We start from the raw sequence: 21,805 nt of genomic DNA, 5'->3' as shown, positions 1-21,805 counted from the left end.
AACCTACGTGAGCGGTCAGACTTGGCTGACTGCTCTTCCCAGCAGATGTCTGGAAAGTTCAGGTCACCCATGATGACCACATCCTTTGACCTAACTACCTCTGTGAACTGACTTAAGAATTCCTGGTCTAGCTCTTCCCCTTGGTTGGAAGGTCTGTAGTAGACCCCCACCGTTAAGTCTCTTTCCCCTCGACTGCCTTGTATTCTAACCCAGAGCACTTCTGTGTGCCCCTCCTTTGACTCTGTGCTACCTGGTGAGGATGTGTATTCCTCCTTAATGTGGAGCGCCACACCCCCACCTTTCCTGCCTGTCCTGTCCCTTCTGTACAGGCTATAGCCCTTGATATTCACTGCCCAGTCATGCGTTGTGTCCCACCACGTTTCAGTGAGCCCCACTATGTCTGGGTTGGTGTCAGCTAACAGGAGGGTAAGTTCTTCCTGCTTGTTTCCCATACTACAAGCATTTGTGTAGAGGCATTTGAGGCCTCCTGTGGATGTGTGCACTGGCCCCTTAATCACAGCATTGCCCTGGCCCCTGTTGCTTACCTGTATATATGTTCTGCTCGTCGGTCTAGGCTGGGCTGTACTTGTAAGTGCTGCTTGGTTTAGCGGTCCAAGGCTCCCTCCTCCTTTGTCTTCCCCTTCTTAAAGTCCTTCCCAACTTTACCTTTCTAATATTATTTCTATCATTTTTTGTTTCTTGAATTAATATTTTACTTGCTTTCCTGATTTAGGCCTTGGTGTGTTTAGCAAAACAGTTCTGAGATACAGGAACGGAAAGAAGGAGATGCCAGAAAAAGTGAATAGGGGTGGGTTTAAGAGCCTGATTCTGTACTTTTATGTTTGTTGGAAATTTTGCCAACAGAAAACTTGGAATCTTTGGTCAAGAGCTTCTCCTGTGTGTATTATTTTAAAAGTAATGTAGCTATTTATGCCATTTGTCTATGTTACATTTCAAGGCTTTGAATCTATATTGTTGTGAATTAGGTGTGTATGTGCATTTATATATATATAACATGTATTCTCTTCTTTTTCAGAGGGCAAACCAAGAAAAGGTGTGACATACCCACCAACTCTTGAATATTCTTCCTCAAAAAGCTCAACTGTTAAATCAGGCAAGTAATTAGAAGTGATATTCCCTCACATATATTTGTTCATTATATACATATAATGTTGGCTGATCGTATAATTCATATTCTGGAGTCTGGAACGGTGCATCACCACTTGGCATTAACTTGAAGCAAGTATTCTACTCAGCTGCAAATTACTGCATATGGATGATATATTTACATTGAAATATATGAAACACATCTATTGAGAATGCATAACTGAAAACATGTAATTTTAGTTTGTGGTGGACTTGCATGCACATTTGAATCAGCAAATTAAACCACTGGAACAGGTTACCTGGGGAGGTTGTGGAATATCCATCCTAGGAAGCCTTTAAGAGCAGATTATATCAATACATGTCTGAAACTACTTAGTAGGGCTGTGCGAAATGGCACTGTTCCATTTTGTCTTGAGTTTTGACAGTTCAACGGAACAGAGTTTCATCTCGAATTTCATTTCAAGTCGAAACAGCTGTTCCATTTCATTCCATTGAAACAGAAAGGCTGTTTCACCACTGTTTCAAGTTTTGCTGGGGACCAGGAGTCAGACCAGCTGGGCTGACTTTCCATCCCCAGTGCTACATCACCCAGCTGGACTGCTTCCCTGACCCCCGCACTTGATAGTGCAGGGAACGGGAGGGAGCCCTGTGGGTCTGCTACCCTCTTCCCTGCACTTGATAGCACCAGGGCAGGAGGCAACCCAGTGGGGCTGTTTCTCTGACCCCTATGCTTGATCGCACCGGGGCGGGAGGCAGCCCAGCAGAGCTGCTTCTCAGTGCCCTGCACTTGATTGCACCGGGGGTGGGAGGCAGACCCTGAGTTGCCTCCTACCCCCGTTGCGATCAAGCACGGGGGGCGGGGAAGCAGCCCCACTGGCTTGCCTCCCACCCCCAGTGTGATCAAGCACAGGGTCCAGGGAAGCAGGCCCGCTGGGTTGCCTCCTGCCCCTGGTGCAATCAAGTGTGGGGCACCAGGAAGCAGCCCCACTGGGCTGCCTCCATCCACCTGCTGTATCTTGCACTGAAGGTGGGAAGTCAGGCCAGGTGGACTTCCCATGCCCAGCCTATGGTTGAAACGTTTCAATCAGCCTTTGTTTTGAGGCTATTTCAACAGCCTTTTTTTCATTTTGATTTTGCTGTTTTAACCTTGAAATTGGTTGAAACAGTTTCAGAACAAAACAGCCAGTGAAACTTCGCACGGCCCTACTACTTAGTCAGGGATGATCCTATCCTGAGCCCAATTTTTCTCTGATTCTAGCAATAGGTCCAGGTATAAATATTCAGGCTTGTTTCTGCAGTTTGAATGGATACACAGAAATCACAGGCATGAACACAAGCCACACTTCTAGAAGGGAGGCCATGCTCTTAAACATTTTGGCTTCTCCTAGAAAAAGTAAAAAAAAAAAAAAGTAATCCTCCCATTACTTCCCTTCCTATGCCCAGTGTGTCAGCTTGGCCAACTGGGCCATTTGCCACCACAGTTGGAGTGTCAGACTTTACAGCAGGAGTAGGCAAAATCTGCCCTGTAGGCTGGATATGGCCTGCCAGGCCATTCTATCTGGCCTGTGGGGCCCCTAGAAAATTTAGAAAATTAATATTCATCTTCTCCTGGCTGCCTGTCAAAGATGACAGGAGCCAGGAACAGTAGGACCCAGGGGAAGCCAGCAGGACCCAACTACCAGGCCGACCCAGCCCTGCCCCCTAGCCCTCCCCCCACCTCCACCCACATCTGGAAGCCTCTGCTAGCAGAGCCTTCTGGCCTGGGCCCCTGGGGCTATTCGTGCATCCCTGCACTGTAGGGAAATTCAAGTAAGAGTGGGGGGAGGGTAGTAGGGGAGGGCTATGGGGATCATCTCAGTCCTTGTGGTTGGGCCGGGCCAGGCTGTCTCCTGCTGAGTCCCACAGTCCAACCATGCAGCTGGGAGCCACATGGTACAGAAGCAGCTGGTGGGTGGACACGGAAGTGGTGAAAGCTGCCACAGGCAAGAGGTGGGGTGAGCATGGGAGCAAACGGGTGCGTGGAGTGCAGCAATAGCTGGGTAGGAACATGGAGCCTGCGTAAGTGCTGGTGGCGCCCAGAGCAAAGCAGGGCCCAGGACAACAGGGGCTCTGGAGCTGAACTGGCTCTCCCCTCTTCTTGTTGGAGCAGCCTGGCCTGGCTTCATAGACCCCTGCCAGCCCATGCCCCGTGCTCCTGCCACCTTGCTCTGGGCCCAGTCAGCTCTGGTCCTAGGACACCAGCATAGCCCCATGCTCCTGCCCAGCTGTCTCTGCACTCTGCACACCTGCTCACTCCCACTCCCCACCCCGCTGCCACTTTCACTACTTTCCTGCCCACCTGCCAGCCACTTCTGCAACATGTAGCTCCCAGCTGCATGGCCAGACTGCAGGAGGATGGGGCCCTCACCCATACCCCAGTGCCAGGAGTGGGAGGGTGTGTGTGTGTGAGTGCATGTGTATGTGTGTGCAATGAGGGAATAAGGGATGGAGTGTGTGTGTGTGTGTTCATAGGTCGAGTCCCACCCGCCTACCCCAGCATACATATGAACCCACACCCCCCATCACACTGCCATACACGCAGGTCCCCCACAAACCCCACCCCCAACATATCCACACAAACACCCACATCCCCCACACCTATCCACCCCTCACACCCGACATACCCACAGCTCCCCATAAACCTATACCTACACACCTCCACAATATACAAAAGTAAGACTTTATTTTAAGCTATTATGCTATCACCTCTATGTGCACTACACAAACATATGTAAATCAAGACAAAAATATTTTTTTGAAATCAAATTAATTAATATTGTAGATGTTTGCTTTTTAAAACATAATTTGGTATTTTTCTCGTCCTAAGATAGCAAAACCCCTTCCTGAAAGGAGTACTTCCGGGGGCAAGGGGAGGAACTTCTAGTGGCAAAGGTCAGGATTAGAGAGTGGGACTTCTGGTCACAACATGGCGACCAGGGGGCAGGGCACCTGTCAAGGGGCAAGGCTACTCACGAGGCCCTCAACAGCTTGCCAAAACTCAGTAAGCATCCCTCCGCATGAAAAAATTGCCCGCCCCTGCTTTACAGTGTCAATTGGCTCTGAACAGTGTAACTCAAAATGCAATTTATGCCACTAGTGTCCCAATCTATCAGGAGAGAGAAATGCAGTTAATCAGCAGTCTCATTCAAATGTCACTTATATGTACAAAATACCAGAGATGACCTCATCCATCAGTAAATCATTGATAAACATTTTATTGGCACTGGTCTTGTATTAATCAGCTTGAACTAAAAATTTAAGACTTGCAATGGATGTACTAGGCTTCTAAGATGAAAGCCCCAAGTCACCAAAGACACTGATAATAATTGCTTTACCTGACACAATGTTTGAAGAGTCTTCCAGTTTGTTTCTCCCAGTCCTATTTCACAGGAACCAAAGCTCTAACCTTCTGAAACAGTCTTCCAAGCAGACTTCCTTGCCAGTGAAATGGTGCCCTTTTGGTAGTCACAGTTGAGTCTTGTAATTGAGTTCTCAAGAGCTCTGTAAAGGGTGTAAGATCCATCTCATAATAGAAGGCTATGACTTCCTTATCTGAAAAGATCTGATTTACAACATGAGCACATTACATAGCTGGAAAATTAAGCCACATAGCTAGAGAGAGTCCTTTGAGTATCTCCTTCTCCTTTCTAGTGAAAACACCTGTCTTGCACACCTGGCTGGCTGCCAGAGCTGTGATTCCGGCACCAGTCTCAGTAGAACCATACTGCCTGATATCTTTTGTGCTCTTAAAGCAGCTGATGCATTGCACGGCTGCACAATTGGGTTAGTTGTGCAATGGCCACTGGAAGTTGCTGCTGCCCATGTGTGTGGCAGGTACCCAGTCATGTCATTACACCTCTGTTATTAACCCTGGAGTACATTCTATAATAGGTCAGTCCTATTGGAAAAGCTAAGAACCGAATGAAAACTAAAGGCCCAAACCTTAGCTATATCAAATATCCTTTTACTCAAAGGAAGCTATGCACATACTTAAGTGCTCTGCTAATCCACAGTCTCAGGTTCTCATTTAGCCTTAAGTATGGAAGTCTGCAGGTGGCCCCAAAGTGATTTGTTATTGTCAGGCATTAACAAGTTATGGCTGTACTTCAACTGGGAACAGGTATACTGCATTCCAATCCTACCTAATTTCCTGGTGTATTCCAAGACCCGGACCCTGCTAGTACTTCATTGAGCCTGTGAATAGTCCCAAGGTCTACAGAACCATCTATAAATTCAAGGACATACAAGATCAGGGTTTAATAACTGCATATCAGGAATCAGAAAACTCCTCTGTGTTTTGTGATCCTTCGCAGAGTGCATAGTTTTCAGTTAAACATTGGAGTTTTGCAGTGTTAGTCAAACTCTGTATTTTTTGAATTGGTTCAAAAAGTCCCAGTGAAATCAAGTTTTGAGTACAGGACAGCATAACTTAACCGCATATTACTTCCTGGATGCAAGTCTCAATATACTTTTCCAAAGCACAGCACAGACTGCAGATATTACCTTATTTGTAGCTAGGTACCATGGTGACTAATGCTCTGTAAAAAGAGAAAGGCTTGAGATGGTTTTCTCCTAAAACTACATTCTCATAATGTGCTCTATTGTGTTTCAGAATCTAGAAAGTCAGAGCAAGATATAAAATCTACTAAGACTATTGACACCTCTAAGACATCAGAAAAGTCATCTGAACCAGGTATGCCCTGGGAACCTCAGTGAAATTTAGAGAGGGAGTGGGTCTACTTTCCAGAACAAGTGGATTCAGTTTTCGTTAGACAGACTAGCTTTTCAGTCTAAAGAACCTGCAGCTGGTTACCAAAACTGGATTGAACACTATAGTACTCATATACTCTACCCTTTGCTGAGCTTCCCTTCTGGGTTCACTTTCCCAGTGACTGCACTACTGCTGCTCATATAAGCTCATAGACACCAAAGGGCATGCAAGTTTGAGGAAAAATACCAGGATATCCTAACACCACAGCTTTTGAGGACAGCAAGCACAGCAAAATCTGAAGGTTGACGTTGTGGCTTTCAGACACTTCTTACATAGCTGGGAGGCAGGCAAGGAGCGTTCATGCCTATACAACAACTCTCAGAGTTTTTGTGGCTGAGGCAGATATAATATCCATAAGAAGCTCTGGAGCTAAGTACGCAGCCATGATTACTGATACCCTCTTATAGGATCAGGTGTATTTTCTGTCACTCCCTCATGGCCTGGAGTAAAGGGAGAGAGCCATGTTTCTCCACACAGTACAAGTCTTCTGTGGACATTTTGAGTTTATAAAATGGCAATCAACTCTGCATTTCTCTCATCCTTGCAAGCTGGGTAGATAAATGTCAAGAGTATGCCTTCCCTGAAGCACAGAGGTACAATATTACATTGAAAGACTTACTGGCTATGTCTATACAGCACAAGGAGGAGCTGTGTAGAGATACTTGACTAGCTCATTCAGTCTCAATGAAGTGCTGTGCTAATGCAGCTGTACTGCGTCTGGTACCTGAACTACCACAGGTATCTATCCACACAGCACTGCATTGTAGCTGGTAGACATGCCCACTGCGCCCTCTACATTCCTCTGGCAAGGCAAGGTTCAGCTCAAAGGGAGCCATTACACTGAATTTTCAGCTAATCTGTTCTGGTTTTTCTTCAGAGCTCTCTTTCAGTATTATCCTAGTAAAACTGCCTGAGATTGGAATTGTTCACTGGCCAGCAGCAGATAGCAATTAATCCATCAGAAAGTGTCATAGATTATGCTTTTCACCATAAGAACATACCATCAACAAAACAGCAGGTTCTGCAGAGATAGCCGTGAATAAACCAATTAAAGATAAACAATGCTGTTTTGATCCCCCAAATGTCTCTGCCTCTCCCTGGGGACATGGAATTTTGTTGAAATGAACACCTGTGTGGAAGGAACGTGAGATGTGATTGTGTGGCATTTTTTGTAGATGGATTGAAATGACAGGGTTCAGGGTTTATTTTTAAAGCTGATGAAATAAATGATAAGCACAGCTATAAAAACATCATTTCACAATGATATTGAGGAAGTACCTTTGACAGCCAGCAAGTTAAAACTGGTCTCATTCCACCTCCACTTCCTCTCCTGTTGCAACTGTGAATGTCCAAACTTTTGAAAGCATGACCAGGTTGAGATGAGTCGACTTTAGAATAATGCAGATACTTATGAAATTGTGCCATCCTCCACCTCACCTCAGCAAAACAGCAGTGGTTGATGTGCTGACATTGCCATAATTACCTGAAGCATTGTTCCTAAAGGCTGTCCACCCCTTGACAATATTGTGGTACTGTGGTAGTTTGATGCCTTTTATTTTTGGCCTATGATTCACATATAATCATTTTTTATTACCACTAGCAAGATGATTTACATTCAAACGGATTCCCTAATTGCCAGACTTTGCAGGGAGAGCATGGCCATGAAATAGAAATTATCTGCAATTGGCCATATCAGCAATTTTGTGATTCTAAGGCAACTATTAAGTTTGTAGGTCTCCCTGTCAAAAGTGGAGAAATTGAAAGAGAAAAAAATAGGTCATGAAAACTGAAAATTAGTTCTTGATCACTGCTCTCCAGAGAATTGTATAATACCACATCACATCAAGATGTAAGTGGGATATCCACATATCAGTGAAGGCATTAATGGATATGATGCTTATTTGTTGAGGGAGAGCCCAAATAAATCAAATGGGCAAATGTATTTGGCTTTTGAAACAAATGGACTGAGTTTGATGTTTCTATGTATGCCACATGTATCATATTGCTACACATACCACATTATGAAATACTTACAGGAGAAACATTTCGCAAAGATTATCGGACCACTCCAATACCTTCATTAACTACACAAGTTACTACCACAACACCAGCACCTACTACCACAGCAACAGAACCCATCAATGTAACACCAAAGCCAACTGCACCCCTCATGACAACCAGAACAACAACTACTACTGCTGCTGTCAAACCACGACCTCCTGTGCATCGGGTCAGGGATATAGGTAAGTAGAACAAATGTAGAACTTTTTTCTTGCCATGTTAACCTGTAGTCTTCCTAGTATTTTAAGAACAAGTCCTATGTTTTATTGGGTCATTATTTAAAAGATCATCACAATTTATTAAATAAGTCAGTATAGAAATATGAATACTGGGTAAAATATTTTATTTTTGTGCCAAAAGGCTGAGATGAAACTAGTGTGATAGAGTGCTCATATTGTCCTCTGAGAAGTTACAAAACTCCTGGAGAAGATATTTTTCTTAACCATCTGTATGACTGTAGGCACATCTACACAAGATGCTTAATGCTCAGTAGATTAATTCTACTGCACATTAGTATGTCACGGCAAAAGTCATGCTAATGCACAGTAGAATTAGTCTACTGTTCATTAAGCATCACAAAAAGGCCATGCACTGTTGCTACAGAGTAGTAGTGCCAGCTACTCTGCATTTAGTTAGTACCTTATATTAGAGGTACTAAACTTAATGCGCTGTAGATGTGCCTTGTGTTTTATATGTGGGCTAATAACAGGTAAAAGTAACTACTTTCATCTTGGTTCATCAACAAGTTGATATATAATCACTTACGTAAAATGGGCTATTTCTGGAAATTTCTTAAATACAACTTATTCTTACTTCCAATTACATTATACAAAAAGTGAAAAGAAAGTCCACCAAATGTTATAATTTTCAAATATATATTATTCAACAGAAATTCCTCTGAATATTTTGGCTAGCTGTTAGAGCTAAGCTTGATAATTCAACAAAAAGATTGGAAAATCACTTATTTGATTAATTACACAATAACTTGTATTTTTGTAATTACTTTTCCCTCAGTCCTATTTGGACTCTTATAAAGGAAAATATTCATAGTTCTCTAATTATGAACTTGCTTGCCATGTTTTTCCTGATCCTTTCCTTCCCCCTCATTCAAAGGGCATGTATATTGTTTCTATAACTTAATACATGAGTGTCAAACATAGCCCACAGAGGTGGGTCACTTTCACCACGGTTGCCGGAAACCAAGAAGTTTACACTCATTAACCCACTGCAGCTGCAGTGTCAGCATAGCCAGCATCCAGGGAGTAAAGGTAGCTACCAAATTTAGGTTTTTTCAATTGCCATTGGCAATTAAAATCAGTCTTTTTTCACCCCTGGGTGCTGGCCAAAAGGATACTACAGCTCCAGCAGCTGTTATGATCGGGACTGAGCAGCAACACTTGTTAATTCCTTGGCTGCTGGTGCCAGCTCCAAAAAGCACAGCAAGAAGCTTTGCAGGCTGAATCTAGAGGTGGGTCATCCAGCCTGCAAAAAGACCCACAGTCCAGATCCAGCCCATGTGAAGCTTTGGAGTCTAGATCTGGCCTCCTATTCATTTGACACCTCTGGTCAAATATGTTTCCAAAGAAGAGACTCTCTTGTTTCTGCCTAGGTTCTAGCAGTGTCCACCCAGCTTACTCATCTGTGGCAGCTGCAGCTTCAAGTAAGTACAGTGATGGTGCTTGTAGTTTGAGGAGTGGATAACGCACAGGGTAGATCAATAACTGTGCAGTGACACTGTTAAAAACTGGAATGTCAGCTTGGCCCCTCTGAAGCCAATGGCAAAGCTGCTCCCAAGGCGCATCCAGATAAGTGTGGCCGTACAGTATGTGGCACTGCAAACAGGATGCAGCACCATACGCTGCACAGTCAGGTGTTCTCCATACTGCAAGATATCCAGGAGTCAAAAAAAACCCATGGAAAAACTAACGGAGCAGCGCACACACAGGTAGCACATGCCAGTGAAAAGCAGAGCCAGGCCTCCTGGAGCTGTGCTGCAGCTGCCAGCCAGGCTTTGCCTGGTAGGATCATGGCTGCTGCAGCCCCCAGCACCCCAGGCAAGGCTGCTGGGCCAGCACAGTGCAAATGCACCACTGCTACTTGTCCCCAGGGAACCAAATGTCCACGCTCGTCTGGACACGGCCCCAGGTTCTAACAGAGAGCTTTAGCAATTCCTTTGCAAACCAGGAGCAATGTTATGGAACAAGGGGACCTAAAACAAAGGATTTTAATCTGCATTTGCACAAAAAAAGCAAAGATAGAGCTGATTTCTCAGGATGTTGACTACCTTCCACTCCAAGGAAGCATCTTCCCTAAGACACTCTGGCCGCAGCTGCATGAGCCGCCTGCTGCACAATTGTTACTGTTCAGTCATTTAGTACTTGTATAACCAAGTACTAAATGACTGCATAGTAACTGGAGTTACTGAGCAGTAGCATCCCAGCATGGTTGCCTAGCGACTCTTACTGCGTAGCAGCTCATTATTACTGTGCAATAGCATTACATCAGGGTTCATGCCCAGCAACGCTACTGCACAGTAGCGCTACTGCACAGAGCTGTTGCACAGTAGCGATGAGCTTTTGTGCAGTAAGCTTCTCTGGGTATGTGCAAATCTCTGGGTATGTGCAAGTTCTAGACATGGCCACTGGGTATATGCAAATTCTGGCATAGGTAAAAGATAGGTCTTGCAGCACTTACATCTGTTTGAGACTCCTGAGATACTTAAACCATGTTTGATCTCCTCTACTTTGCCGCCCTCAGACTAAAACTTAAATTCTGCTCTTACATGTTATTCGTCAAACAGCAGAATAGCTATTTAAAAATGCTCAAAGAGGGATGAGAGCTTTGAAACGCTGACTTGAGTCAGGCCAATGCTCTTCTGAAAACCTCAGACTGTGCCTCAGGATCTGGTAAAAATATAGTGTTATTCCTGGCTTTGCATTTGTGTTGTTGACAACAGCATCATGGCTGGTCAAAGTTTCTTCTTCATCTTGATCCAGAAACCTGCTTCCTTTCAAACCCACAAGCTGTAATACAAATATTTGGAGCAGCTACCCATACAGTGTATAATTACTCAGCTGGGGAGTAAAAAAAAAAAGAATATTTTCAAATGCTAATTTCAAATATTTTCAAATAATATTTTCAAATTCAGTTTCAGGTCACTGAAATCTGGTCACTACTGAGTATATGGGTCTTGGACAGTTGTCTCATTCTCTCACCCTTTCTGAATAGAGCAAGCTCAGTCCAGCTCTCAGATTCAAGCTATAAGTGTCACTGAGAACAATGGAAATTGTGATCTTGTATCCAGGACCCAATCCAAGACATATTGGCTTCTTTGCTAAGGGTGATATATCATGGGATTTGATTCATAAGATTTTTTTTTGGTTACTGATTGAATTTCAATTGTAAGATGTAGAAAAGAAAAATCACAGCTACACTCTCCTTTTGTTGCATTTTTATATTTCTTGAGAGACATTACCAGTGCAAAGGCCAGACCTGAGGAAAGACTGTAAGAGACCAAAGTAGTCTGCAGTATATCATGCATCGGTGCAGAGGGTGATGGGGCACCCACAAGCAGCTTAGTCCTGCTCTTACAGATGTCAACAGGAATAGGAACAAGAACATTAAAATCAGTTTTAGGAAGTTGTCCAGTACAGTAAGTCACAAAATGTGACCTTCTACATCATTTTCCTGATCTAATGAGGGATTCCATATAGAGCCTAAATGCTTAATTGCTTTTTGAAAAGTCTAGCAATTGCCAAGAATTTTTATTTTAAACAGTCTTTATGTTAAACAATTTCTTATGCAGGACCATCAGACTTGGCTCTCAAAGGCCACGGTCCTACATGCATTCTTTACTCACTCCTATGGTTCAGACTAGAGGTTCTGAGGTTGATCGGGTTTACACCACAGTTTGACTTACCCGGTTTTTAAAAGCAAAGGGTTCATATAGACACAGCAGGAGGAATCAAATGCCCTCCTGTTTCTTGGCTGATGAGATTTTTTCATATCCAAATACCAGTGGGCTTTGGGAGCTTGTCTTCAAAAGGCACATCAGGACTGAATGCCCATGAAACAGTGTAGTCCAAGTAGCATAGCTGCGGCTACAGCTGCATCTACTGGGAAAGATATTCTGCCATTTCTAGCCACTGGCATTAGCAAGATTTTATAGTACTTACATCAAAAAGTGATTTATAGCCTAAAGTCTCCCAAAGGAAAAAAAAAAAGAAGGCCCCTTGTTACCTCTGACTATGCTTGTATTTGCGCTTCTTTCCTTATGGTCTTCTGTATTTATTTTCACCATCTTCTTCATCAAAAGAACATGAGTTTAAAAGAAAAAAATAAATCATAATAAATTCCCCCAAATTTTGTATCTAAAGTTAAACTGCTCCAGATAATGATATGGAGTGGAGCAAAAAACAATGATGCGGACCCTCATGGGCTGCAGGATTGATCTCTCATATATTTATGGCATGACAGGCCCCATACATGATTCTCTGTGTAAAGCATATGACCCTTGGCATGTTTGGTTTTCTAGAGGAGTGCTGCAGTGCTCGCTGCTACCCATAGTTTTTATGATGCCAGTGGGATTTTATCCACAGTTGTAAATGTTTGTAGCAGCAAGTCTAAAGAGTGGATCCAGGTCCTGCTAAATAAGTAACAATTTTCTGACCAGATTATTGCTTCTACTGCTTTTTTCTTATGCCTTCAGGACATGGTGAAGTCAGATATCATGAGTAGGGGAAATGCCCTCTGCTCTTTTTTATCAATGCCCCAACTTCACAACAGACCCTAGGAGGAGCCATCCAGACAGATTCCTGCTCCTCCTAGTGCTGAAGCTCTTCAGAAAAGCATTAAAATAATCTGTGGTTGATTTCAAAGACTGACATATGTGGAACAGTCCTTTTTTGGGAAATTCATGAGACCCGCTGGGTGAGGAACCGGGTATAAATTTGTATATTAAATATGACGCTGGGAACCAACCCCTCTTCCACCTGGCAGGCATTTCAGTGCCATCGCACTTGAGTTGCTGAGAAAACATTAACGCAAAAGGGGAAGGGGCCATTCTCCTCACTGATTTTTGTGACTTGGTCTTAGGGCTAAGATATAGCCATATTATAAAAGTAAACATGCTAACGGTTTTTCCAGGACTCAAGCAGGATAGAGCAGGCTCACACTTAGATACTTAAGTCCTTGTAGGCACCTACTAGGTTTTTACCCTTTTCAAATACCAGCCTATCGTACCAGTAAGAGGGGGCATGGTCACATAGGTAAGGCATTGCCAATAGCTTCCGATGTGTCCTTGGGCAAGTCATTACGCTTCCCTGTCTCCTTTCAAATTTTTGCCTGTGTCTCATCTGACTATAACTTTTCAGGGAAGAGGCTGCCTCCCAGCCTGGGCCTGCACTGTGCTCAGCAAATGGACTTCCCTGTCTCTAGGTATTATCAAAATAATGCAGGCCCTATAAGCAGCTTCCTAAATTAGGTGGGATGTCTGCATGCCAAACTTTCCGGTAAGCCTGTGCTTACTGATTGTGCTCTATTCCACTGCACGCGCGCGTGTGTAAGCCTTCCCATACGGAACAGAGCAAGAAGAACAGGCTCTGCTGCCTGCCCAACAGCACCTTCACACTCATGCTAATATATGCAGGAAGGAGTGGGGAAGGTCTCCAGCCTGGCACTGAGGGAAACACCTGGAGTTTATTTTTGGACCTTGGCTCCTTCCCTGAGTTAACATGAACAACTTGCCCCTCCAGAGACTGCCTGTTGGCACAGCTGCCACAGCTCAGGCATACCAGCCCCCCTCACACTCTCACAGGGATGCTCTTTCTCCCTCCAGCTTCCATTGCTTTGTATGCTTCTGCCTCTTTCCTGCTCCCAGTCACAGCTCCCTGTTGCTTGGCTGTCTGGCTACATTGGCCCCCGCATCTTCACCTTGCTGCAGGCCTGGCTCCCAACCACAGGCTGGGATCTGGTTCCAGCTGCAGGCCCTGCCCAGCTCCCTGGCTTGGAAGCATTTCACTGACTCCAGACCTGGGGAGCAGCACACTAGTGACATGTTCAGCCTGGTCATGTCTAATCGAAACCTCACAGAGCTGGGCTTTCGTTGCACAGTTAACATTCATTCCTGACATCTCCCAGCTCCACTCTCTGGGCTTTGCTGGGCTCTCTACAGTTTACAGCCATGGCACTGATCCAAAGCAAAATCTTTCTAACTTGGACAATTAAAAGGTCCTTCTGCGCCACGTTCACATTTGACATTCTTCTTGGGACTCGCTCTGACCGACCGGCAGCCTCCACGTGGTCAGTCACAAGCGTCGCCTACTTGTTCAGCGCTCAGGTTTAATGAACACCCGCCCACATCCACTCACCACAGGGCTGCAGACACATGGGCCTGTCTTTTATGTAAAACAAGGACAACCCTTGTAGGCACTGGAGCTACGATTCAAACCCCCCTGTTTGTCCTGGCTAACGAAGGCTAACAGAACTAATATGGGGACATTGGTAACATGCCTTCGGGAGGCACCGCAGGACTGAACTGCCTGAAAGCCCAGTGTTGTTGAACGGAAGATAGAGGGCCAGGCTGTGTCTGATCCCAGGCAGGGGGTGCGAGGGTTGGGCAGGGTGATGCCAGTTTGCTGGGTTAGACTTCGTTTGATACTGATTTAATAGGGGGCTTTTTCTGTTTGACAAATGACTCTTTTACCGTGTTTCTATTGGCCTCATAAATAGTGTTAAGTAAACATCATGGGTTCAATTGTGGCAGCCCCGCCACGGGGGGAGTTCTTCAGCTCTCCCTGGGTTAATTCCATTCAGTCTCTTTGGCACATGCACAAAATCTCTACATTGGAAAGAGTCGTCACAAATGTTTTGTAGAGACCCTGCTGCAGAAATGGGTATTGTAGCCCTCAAAAACTCAGCCTGATTTGCTAGGTGTAACTGCGGATCTTTGCCACTCCTTGAGCCAAAGTTACATGCTGACAGAGTTTAAAAGCTCTGCCAATTTTGCCAGTTAAGCTTGTCAGTTCCTTAAACAGGATCTATCCGTCTCCTGGAGCTCACATGCTCTCTGGAGAGTTCCTAGGGATACCTGGAAAGGGAGCTATTTGTGCCAGGGAATGTATAAGCCCTGGTAGGTGGGTCATGACGGTTCCCGTTTGTTTTGGGCTGGAGCTGTTTGCCTTCCCTAGGTTTTGAAACACTAAGAATTTATGGAGCAATCAGATTTTCGGAACATATCTCTCAGGCTTTTTCCATGCAAGGTATCTATGGCTGTTGTTCAAACTTTCTCTTGGGGCTTGATCCAAAGTCCGTCGACATCAACTGAACAATTTTTGTTGACTTCAGTGGGCTTTGGAGCTGGCCTTTTCCAGGGACATAATTAAAACTGTGTTCTTGTTCATGAGGTCTGTCACACTTCATGTTCAATCCCCTACTCGGAAAGTGCCCTTTCCTTGTTAAACTCTTGTGGGGGCTCTGAATAAGCTATTTCAGGCAGAAATCAGCTCTCCCCAGGAAGGTGTTTGTTGTCTCAGTCATTTCGTTGTTCCCCACTTATCTGTGGCCACCTGCTGCCCTTTGGCTTAGACCAACAATTCTCAAACTGTGGGTGGTGACCCCAAAGGAGGTCGCAACATTAGTGGATGGGGTCATGATAAATGTGCCCCTGAGATTTCTGCACCCACAGTCGGCTGTAGGGCTTCAGCCAGGCTGGACCAGCTCCGGGCAGGAGCCACCTCTGCGGCCCAGCTGGTGGGACCCATTGTGGGAGGAAGCGCTGCACCACCATGGCCACCAAGGTGAAGCACAGCAGTGGTGGCAGCATGACATTGTGCCCATGCTGCTGCCGGGTGAGCAGGGAGTGCTTCCACTCACCACGTTCCCTCCCCACCATGCTGGGTCCTGCCCACTGGACTGTGGAGCCCCTGGGGGAAGGGCAGTGGGGAGGTGAGACCCAAGCCTACAGCAGTCAGCCCGTGTGCTCCCTCCCCGAGGGCTTTGCTCTGGCAGTGCTGCCTGCAAGGTATGGACAGGGCAGGGATGGGAAGCCAGGCTCTGCATTTCCCTCTGGCTGCAGCAGCCACTGCCTCCCACCAGTGGCAGCCAGGACTTGGGCACTGGGGTGGGGAAGTGGGGGGCAGGGGGCTGTTGGCCCTGGCCCTGGGGCACTCAGGCGGGCCATGGGTGTGGAGTGAGGGGCACCGGCAGGACCAGGGGGCTGTGGGTGGGGAGTGAGGAGCACCTGGGGTTGTAGGGGGCTGTGGGTTTGGAGTAAGGGACCAGGCTGAGGAAATGGGGTCAGAAATAGGGTCATGCTGAGGAAAAGTTGGGGAAGCACTGCCTTAGACTGAAAATACTCTACTGCAGTATGAAAAAACTCCATAGACCAGTCATTAACTCTGAGAGCTGTAAAAGGAAATTAAATGAAAATCCAAGAAAGTGACAGTCTTGAACTAAGCAGAATATAAATTACATTTTCCATTTTAATGCCTACCTAGGGCAAATCCAGGCTGTGCAAGGAAGAGGGCAGAATCAAGGTATGTCTTAAATTACTACACACATAATCATGTTAAATAAATAAAATAATGCAAATCTTTACATTGAAGTTCTCTATACTGACCAGTAAAATGTTTTCAAAGCACTCAGGGGCACTTCCACCTATGCAAGTAACAGAAACGTTCCTCGGGCCACTACAGGTAAAACCTTTCAGTCATTGTTCAAATATTCCTTTGTACCTTAACATACTGCACACATCTAATGAGTGTTGATTTATCTCCTAAGTATTTTTCCAGAGGGAGCTTCCAGAGCAAAGGAGATCATCCCTTTGTCCATCTCTCAGGGCTTCAGTCCTAGACTGGTTGCCAACCATGTTAAAGAGCCCAGTCTACCCTACCATGAAGCAGACTTTGCTTTAGCAGCTCTTGCAGCCAGGCTGGTTCCAAACATACTGCCACCTACCTTTCCCTCGGATTAAACCAGCGAGACTGAGAGGGGGACACTGGTGTGTGGGCAGCCCAGATTCTCCATATACACTACCAGGACTTTGCACCCTGGAGAGGTCACTCCAGCTTCACGTTATTTTCAAGGAACGATTACATTCAGAGAGCTAATGTCTTACTTGGCATAATTCCGTTGTTGCAAGAGACAGACAGATGCTTACTACTTTTCCAGCATCCTGCATTGTTATCAAATGTTACATTGATTATTGCCCTGCAATATGTTCAATTAGGACATTTTAAGATAAGCCACAAAAAAAGAAAATAAACTTGTAACTCTTCTCTGTCACTGTAAACTATTCCATAAGTGTTCTCAGTGACACTTGCAATGCTAAGAGGCTTGTTCTGGACCAGGCCTCAGTTCCCTCTTATTCTTGGGCCCATAGGCCTGGTCCTGACAAGCACTGACTACCTTCTCTTCCCAGGAGTCAAGAGAGTTCACCATCTTGTAGAAACTATTCTGCATCCTAACAGCAGGCCTTGTTTAAGTGCCTTTGACTACCCTGAACAACTCCCACATCCACTACATCTTAACTTGTCCCTTTGTCTTTAAATGGACTTCTGTATTTATGCTTTTTCCTCTACCTTTTCCATTGGTCTTTAAAAGAGCACATAGAATAGTGGTTTCAGGGCCATTGTGTACCATGTAATTACATTTTTCTCTACTCATCAATTAAAGTTAATCCTTTTGTTAAATTACACAGGTCTTCAGCGCCAAGAGCCTGTTGCAGCCTTCCGTAAACCTGCTGGGCCCCCACTCAATCTGGGCAAGTATTACTTTTAGAATTTGCCATCCACCCATTCGTTCTCTTCCATTTAAAATGTTGCTATCCAGGGTAACTTCATGAGCAACGTTTCTCACGCATCTCACAAAAGCATCATGTCAGCAGAACAGTAGTGACCACGTGTGAATCAATAACTCTTGTGCTCTAGTTTACAATTGTAGGAATGAAGTTCGGCTGCAATGGCCACAGTTTCCTTTGTATTTCTCCAAAATGAATGTCAAAGAGAACAAGACTGGCTAGCTCAGGGGTGGCGAGCCTGCAGCATGGGTGTCCCAAGTGGCGTGCAGCAGACTGGGGGCGTGAGAATAGGCAGCAAATAAGACAGGAAGCCAAAAGCAAAGAAGCAGATTGGGCAGGGGAAGGGACTGGGGTAGCACTTGGGCCAGTACAGGGTTTATTTGTGTCAAAAGGTTGACCCTCCACTGGTCTAGCCAAAGCCTCTTCTGTATCTGTTGGTACTAGAAACTTCTGCAAACTGTCTATAACCTCAAAGGCTGTTCCTGATACTGAAGAATAATTATCTCCCTTGGTTTTGCCTACCTCTTAGCTGTGCATGGATTCTGTGATTCTGTCCAGGAAGCAATCCAACCCTTGGGACTGCTTTTCTGATGATGCCTGGAATATTCCATATCTGGAAAGCCCTGGATGTTTGGTTATAACTCAGTCAAGAGCAGAGGCATAGCAAGATATTTCAGCACCTGGGGCAGAGGTGGTGAGGTGAGAGGGGGTGGAATACACTGGACACTGAGAGTAGGAAGGAGGCCAGGGGGAGAGGCAGGGAATCTTATCTGCCCCTGCTCTCTGATCTCAGGTAGCAGCTGCTACAGCCCCAGATATGCTTCTGGGCACAGGATTACACTCCCCCATGTCGGGGGACCCACATTCCCCTTGCTTCTCTCACTCGTCCTCCACAGATATAGCATGGGGATGCCCTTGCCTATCTTCCTGTGGCTATCTCTGCCGTGGAAAAGACTCCTGGAGGCACAGGGGCCATACCAGCATCCCCTGTACTTTGGCACCCAGCACTGGTGATTCCCTTGTCCTGCCCTAGGTACACTATTGATCAAGAGAGATGGGACCTATGTCATTAGTCTGAGGACAGGGTTTTAATGAGGGGAGGGAGGTGCACACTGGTGGGTTTTATGGCAAAGGAGAGAGAAGGTTTGTAGATTTAAAGGATAGAAGAGGCCATTTGGGTGACCTAATCTGACCTCTTGCCTAATTCAGGTCAAAGAACCTCACCAAACCAATTCTGGATAATGCCTAGGTCTTACCGTTGAGCTAGAGCATATCTAAGATGGCAGCTATTTTTCCTTTTTACTTCACTGCTACTCCCCTTGCTCCTCCATTTCCTCTTCTTTAGCCTTCAGCCTCCTGTCTCTTTGACACTGTCTGTCATACTTATTCATTCTCTCCATCCAAAAAACTTTTAACCTTTTATTTCTCTGCTCACCATTTTTTTTAATTCTTTCTTGGTTCTTCCCAAACTCAGTGTCCATTTGTGGTGCAAGTGATGTGAGCAGAACCATGGGCACCAACCTGTCTCTGTACCTGTCTGCCTGTCATGTTAGGGCAGGAGAGCTTCCGATCTCGAAGGCAGATGAGGGATAGCTCAAGAAAGCACATCTACCTGGAGATGGACTTAGAAAAGGAAAGGAGCCTGGCTGTAGACTAAAGGAGGTCAAAGTAGTTTTTAATCTGTGACAAAATGTTCCTAAAGAGCAGTGGGCAGGATGCTGAAATTTGCTTAAACTGAAGTCAGTAGTCAGTATTTTAATTCTGCTAATATTTTTGTTTAAACATCCTAATGTTTCCTCAAGGCAATCATACAGCAGAAGTCCCACACCATGAATGATTCTGTTTTTCTAATCGCAGGCAAAAATATTGGGCTCAGAGTGACTTTTGCCATCCTCATCTTCATCTTTAGCACTAATTTTTGGCAGGTCAAAGATGTCACTTCTAGCCAACTTCACCACATGATCAAAGAGAAATCACTGAACAACCCTGTGCTTTCTTGGAATAGCGTTTTGTTTATCTTGACTGCATGTTTCTTGTGAAGCAAGGGCCAGTTCTACAGTCTTGGCCGGGTTCTCAAGGAGCTTTTGGTCATTGGTCTGAGGCAGATGCAATGGGGGGAGCAGTCACTTAACAATATACACTCTGAAAAATTCATTTTCCTCCAAGCATTGTCCTATGCTCCTGGAGGAATTGCATTTCCCCTGACAAGGATCAAACCCCTCTTGACAGTCTTCACACTCCCAGGGATTTCCCCTGCAAAAATAGTTTGAAAACTGTTCAGGACTCAAAAACTATAGTCTTACTTGGTTCCAAAGGTCAACAGGTTTAGGATTCACGCCACCTTGATCTGTCATTGTGTGAAAAATCCTGGCTGCTTTCTAGAATGCTAATATATCACTGCATTGTAAATTTGGCACAGAACTTTCCTTATCGGCTGTCTGGTAATAATCCCAAAGAATAGGACTGTTTATTGTCACCATACTGTTCTCCCTGAGAGCTGAATACTCTCAGTTACTAGACTAACCCATTTACAATTGGCCAGCTCAAATTTTGTCATTTGTCATTTGTTTGTTTGTTTGTTTAGAAGGAAAAGGCAGGGTTTGCTCATTGGCAGAAAAATGTTAAAGGCTGTAAACAATTATGAGATTGCCTAACAGAGCAGTATGCAAATCTCAGTATACATTTGGAATGACCTGAGGCACTTTTATGTAGTTAGCTGTCATCTGACCAGAATGAGCAGAAGTAGCTCTTAAAAAGCATGCGTCCAAAGAAACCTCACCAGTGCACCTGACCAAAACATAGTTGGTTGGTCTTTTCCATGTCATAATCATTTAAGTCATAGGTGGAAGAGAATCCATTTTTCATTCTTGAGATTAAATATTCCAGGGAAATTTCAAGGAGCTCCAGTGCTCAATTCATACATAAATTCATGGGTTGAACACAAATATAAAGTGGTTATGGAAACTAGGTTTTTTGTCTGAGAGACAGGTACATGCCCTTGTACTGACATCTTTACTTCAGCTGGTGTCACCTGATGATTGTGAGGTATGCATATGAAGCATGTGTCCTATCGCATGCTGCAATTTTATCTTACCTTTTAATTATATAAACTCCATAAATATTCTGTTGCCTCCAATGTGAAGCTTATGGTTATGGATCTTCCACATCCAAGTTTGTTTCATTTGAAGCCATTGGTTTTAGGAGCAATGAAAGTTAAGTTTAGCACTCCAATAATTAATGTTCAACAACAACAAAAAATGACTGCAGCCCATTTCACCATCTGTTGCTTAAGATGTCAGTCATCCCTTTCAATCCTTTTACAGTCTAAATCATAGATTCACAGATGCTAGGGTCAGAAGGGACCTCAACAGATCATCAAGTCCGACCCCCTGTCTAGACAGGAAAGATGACCCCAGCTAGGTGCCTATCCAGCCTTCTCTTAAAGACCCCCAAGGTAGGGGAGAGCACCACCTCCCTTGGAAGCCCATTCCAAATGTTGGCCATCCTTACCGTGAAGAAGTTTTTCCTGATATCTAGCCTAAATCTGCTCTCTGTCAGTTTGTGACCATTGTTCCTTGTTACCCCAAGGGGCGTCCTGGTGAACAGAGCATCTCCAATCCTTTGCCGCATTCCCCCTAATGAATTTGCAGGCAGCCACAAAATTACCTCTCAGCCTTCTCTTGCAGAGGCTGAAGCGGTCTGGGTCCCTCCATCTCTCCTCATAGGGCTTGTCCTGTAAGCGCCTAACCATATAAGTGGCCCTCCTCTGGACCCTGTCGAGTCTATCAACAACCTCCTTGAAATATGGCACCCAAAACTGAATGCAGTACACCAACTGTGGTCTGACCAATGCTGCATAGAGGGGAAGTATTACCTCCTTCGATCTCTCTGTCGTGCATCTGCTGATGTATGATAAAGTGCGGTTAGTTTTGCTGATGATTTCATCACACTGACGACTCATGTTCATCTTGGAGTCCACTATGACTCCGAGACCTCTTTCCCCTTCCGTGCTGCTGAGAGGGTGACTGCCC

General features: G+C 45.0%; 1 protein-coding gene across 7 annotated transcripts in view; it reads left to right on the top strand.

Moving 5' to 3' along the window:
* The window catches only part of VIT (vitrin), a 117,424-nt gene that overhangs the window by 60,683 nt on the left and 34,936 nt on the right, over positions 1-21,805 (top strand). For 5 of the 7 annotated variants that reach the window (XR_002103661.1, XM_019549733.1, XM_019549731.1 and 2 more), the window contains exons 6-11: positions 1,037-1,114; positions 7,954-8,160; positions 9,588-9,638; positions 16,474-16,512; positions 16,615-16,671; positions 17,676-17,738. Coding sequence is in view for 6 of the 7 variants with exons in the window: in XM_019549733.1 (XP_019405278.1) it covers positions 1,037-1,114; positions 7,954-8,160; positions 9,588-9,638; positions 16,474-16,512; positions 16,615-16,671; positions 17,676-17,738 (495 nt within the window). In the remaining variant the exon portion in view is untranslated. The remainder of the gene's footprint in view (positions 1-1,036; positions 1,115-7,953; positions 8,161-9,587; positions 9,639-16,473; positions 16,513-16,614; positions 16,672-17,675; positions 17,739-21,805) is intronic. The other 2 variants (XM_019549734.1, XM_019549732.1) reach the window with 1 other exon arrangement.

The sequence above is a fragment of the Crocodylus porosus genome, unplaced genomic scaffold, assembly GCF_001723895.1.
Source record: "Crocodylus porosus isolate Cpor-Errol unplaced genomic scaffold, CroPor_comp1, whole genome shotgun sequence".
Taxonomy (NCBI): Eukaryota; Metazoa; Chordata; order Crocodylia; family Crocodylidae; genus Crocodylus; species Crocodylus porosus.
Note: the sequence above shows the minus strand (reverse complement) of the source record. Positions and strands in the feature narration are given on the sequence as shown.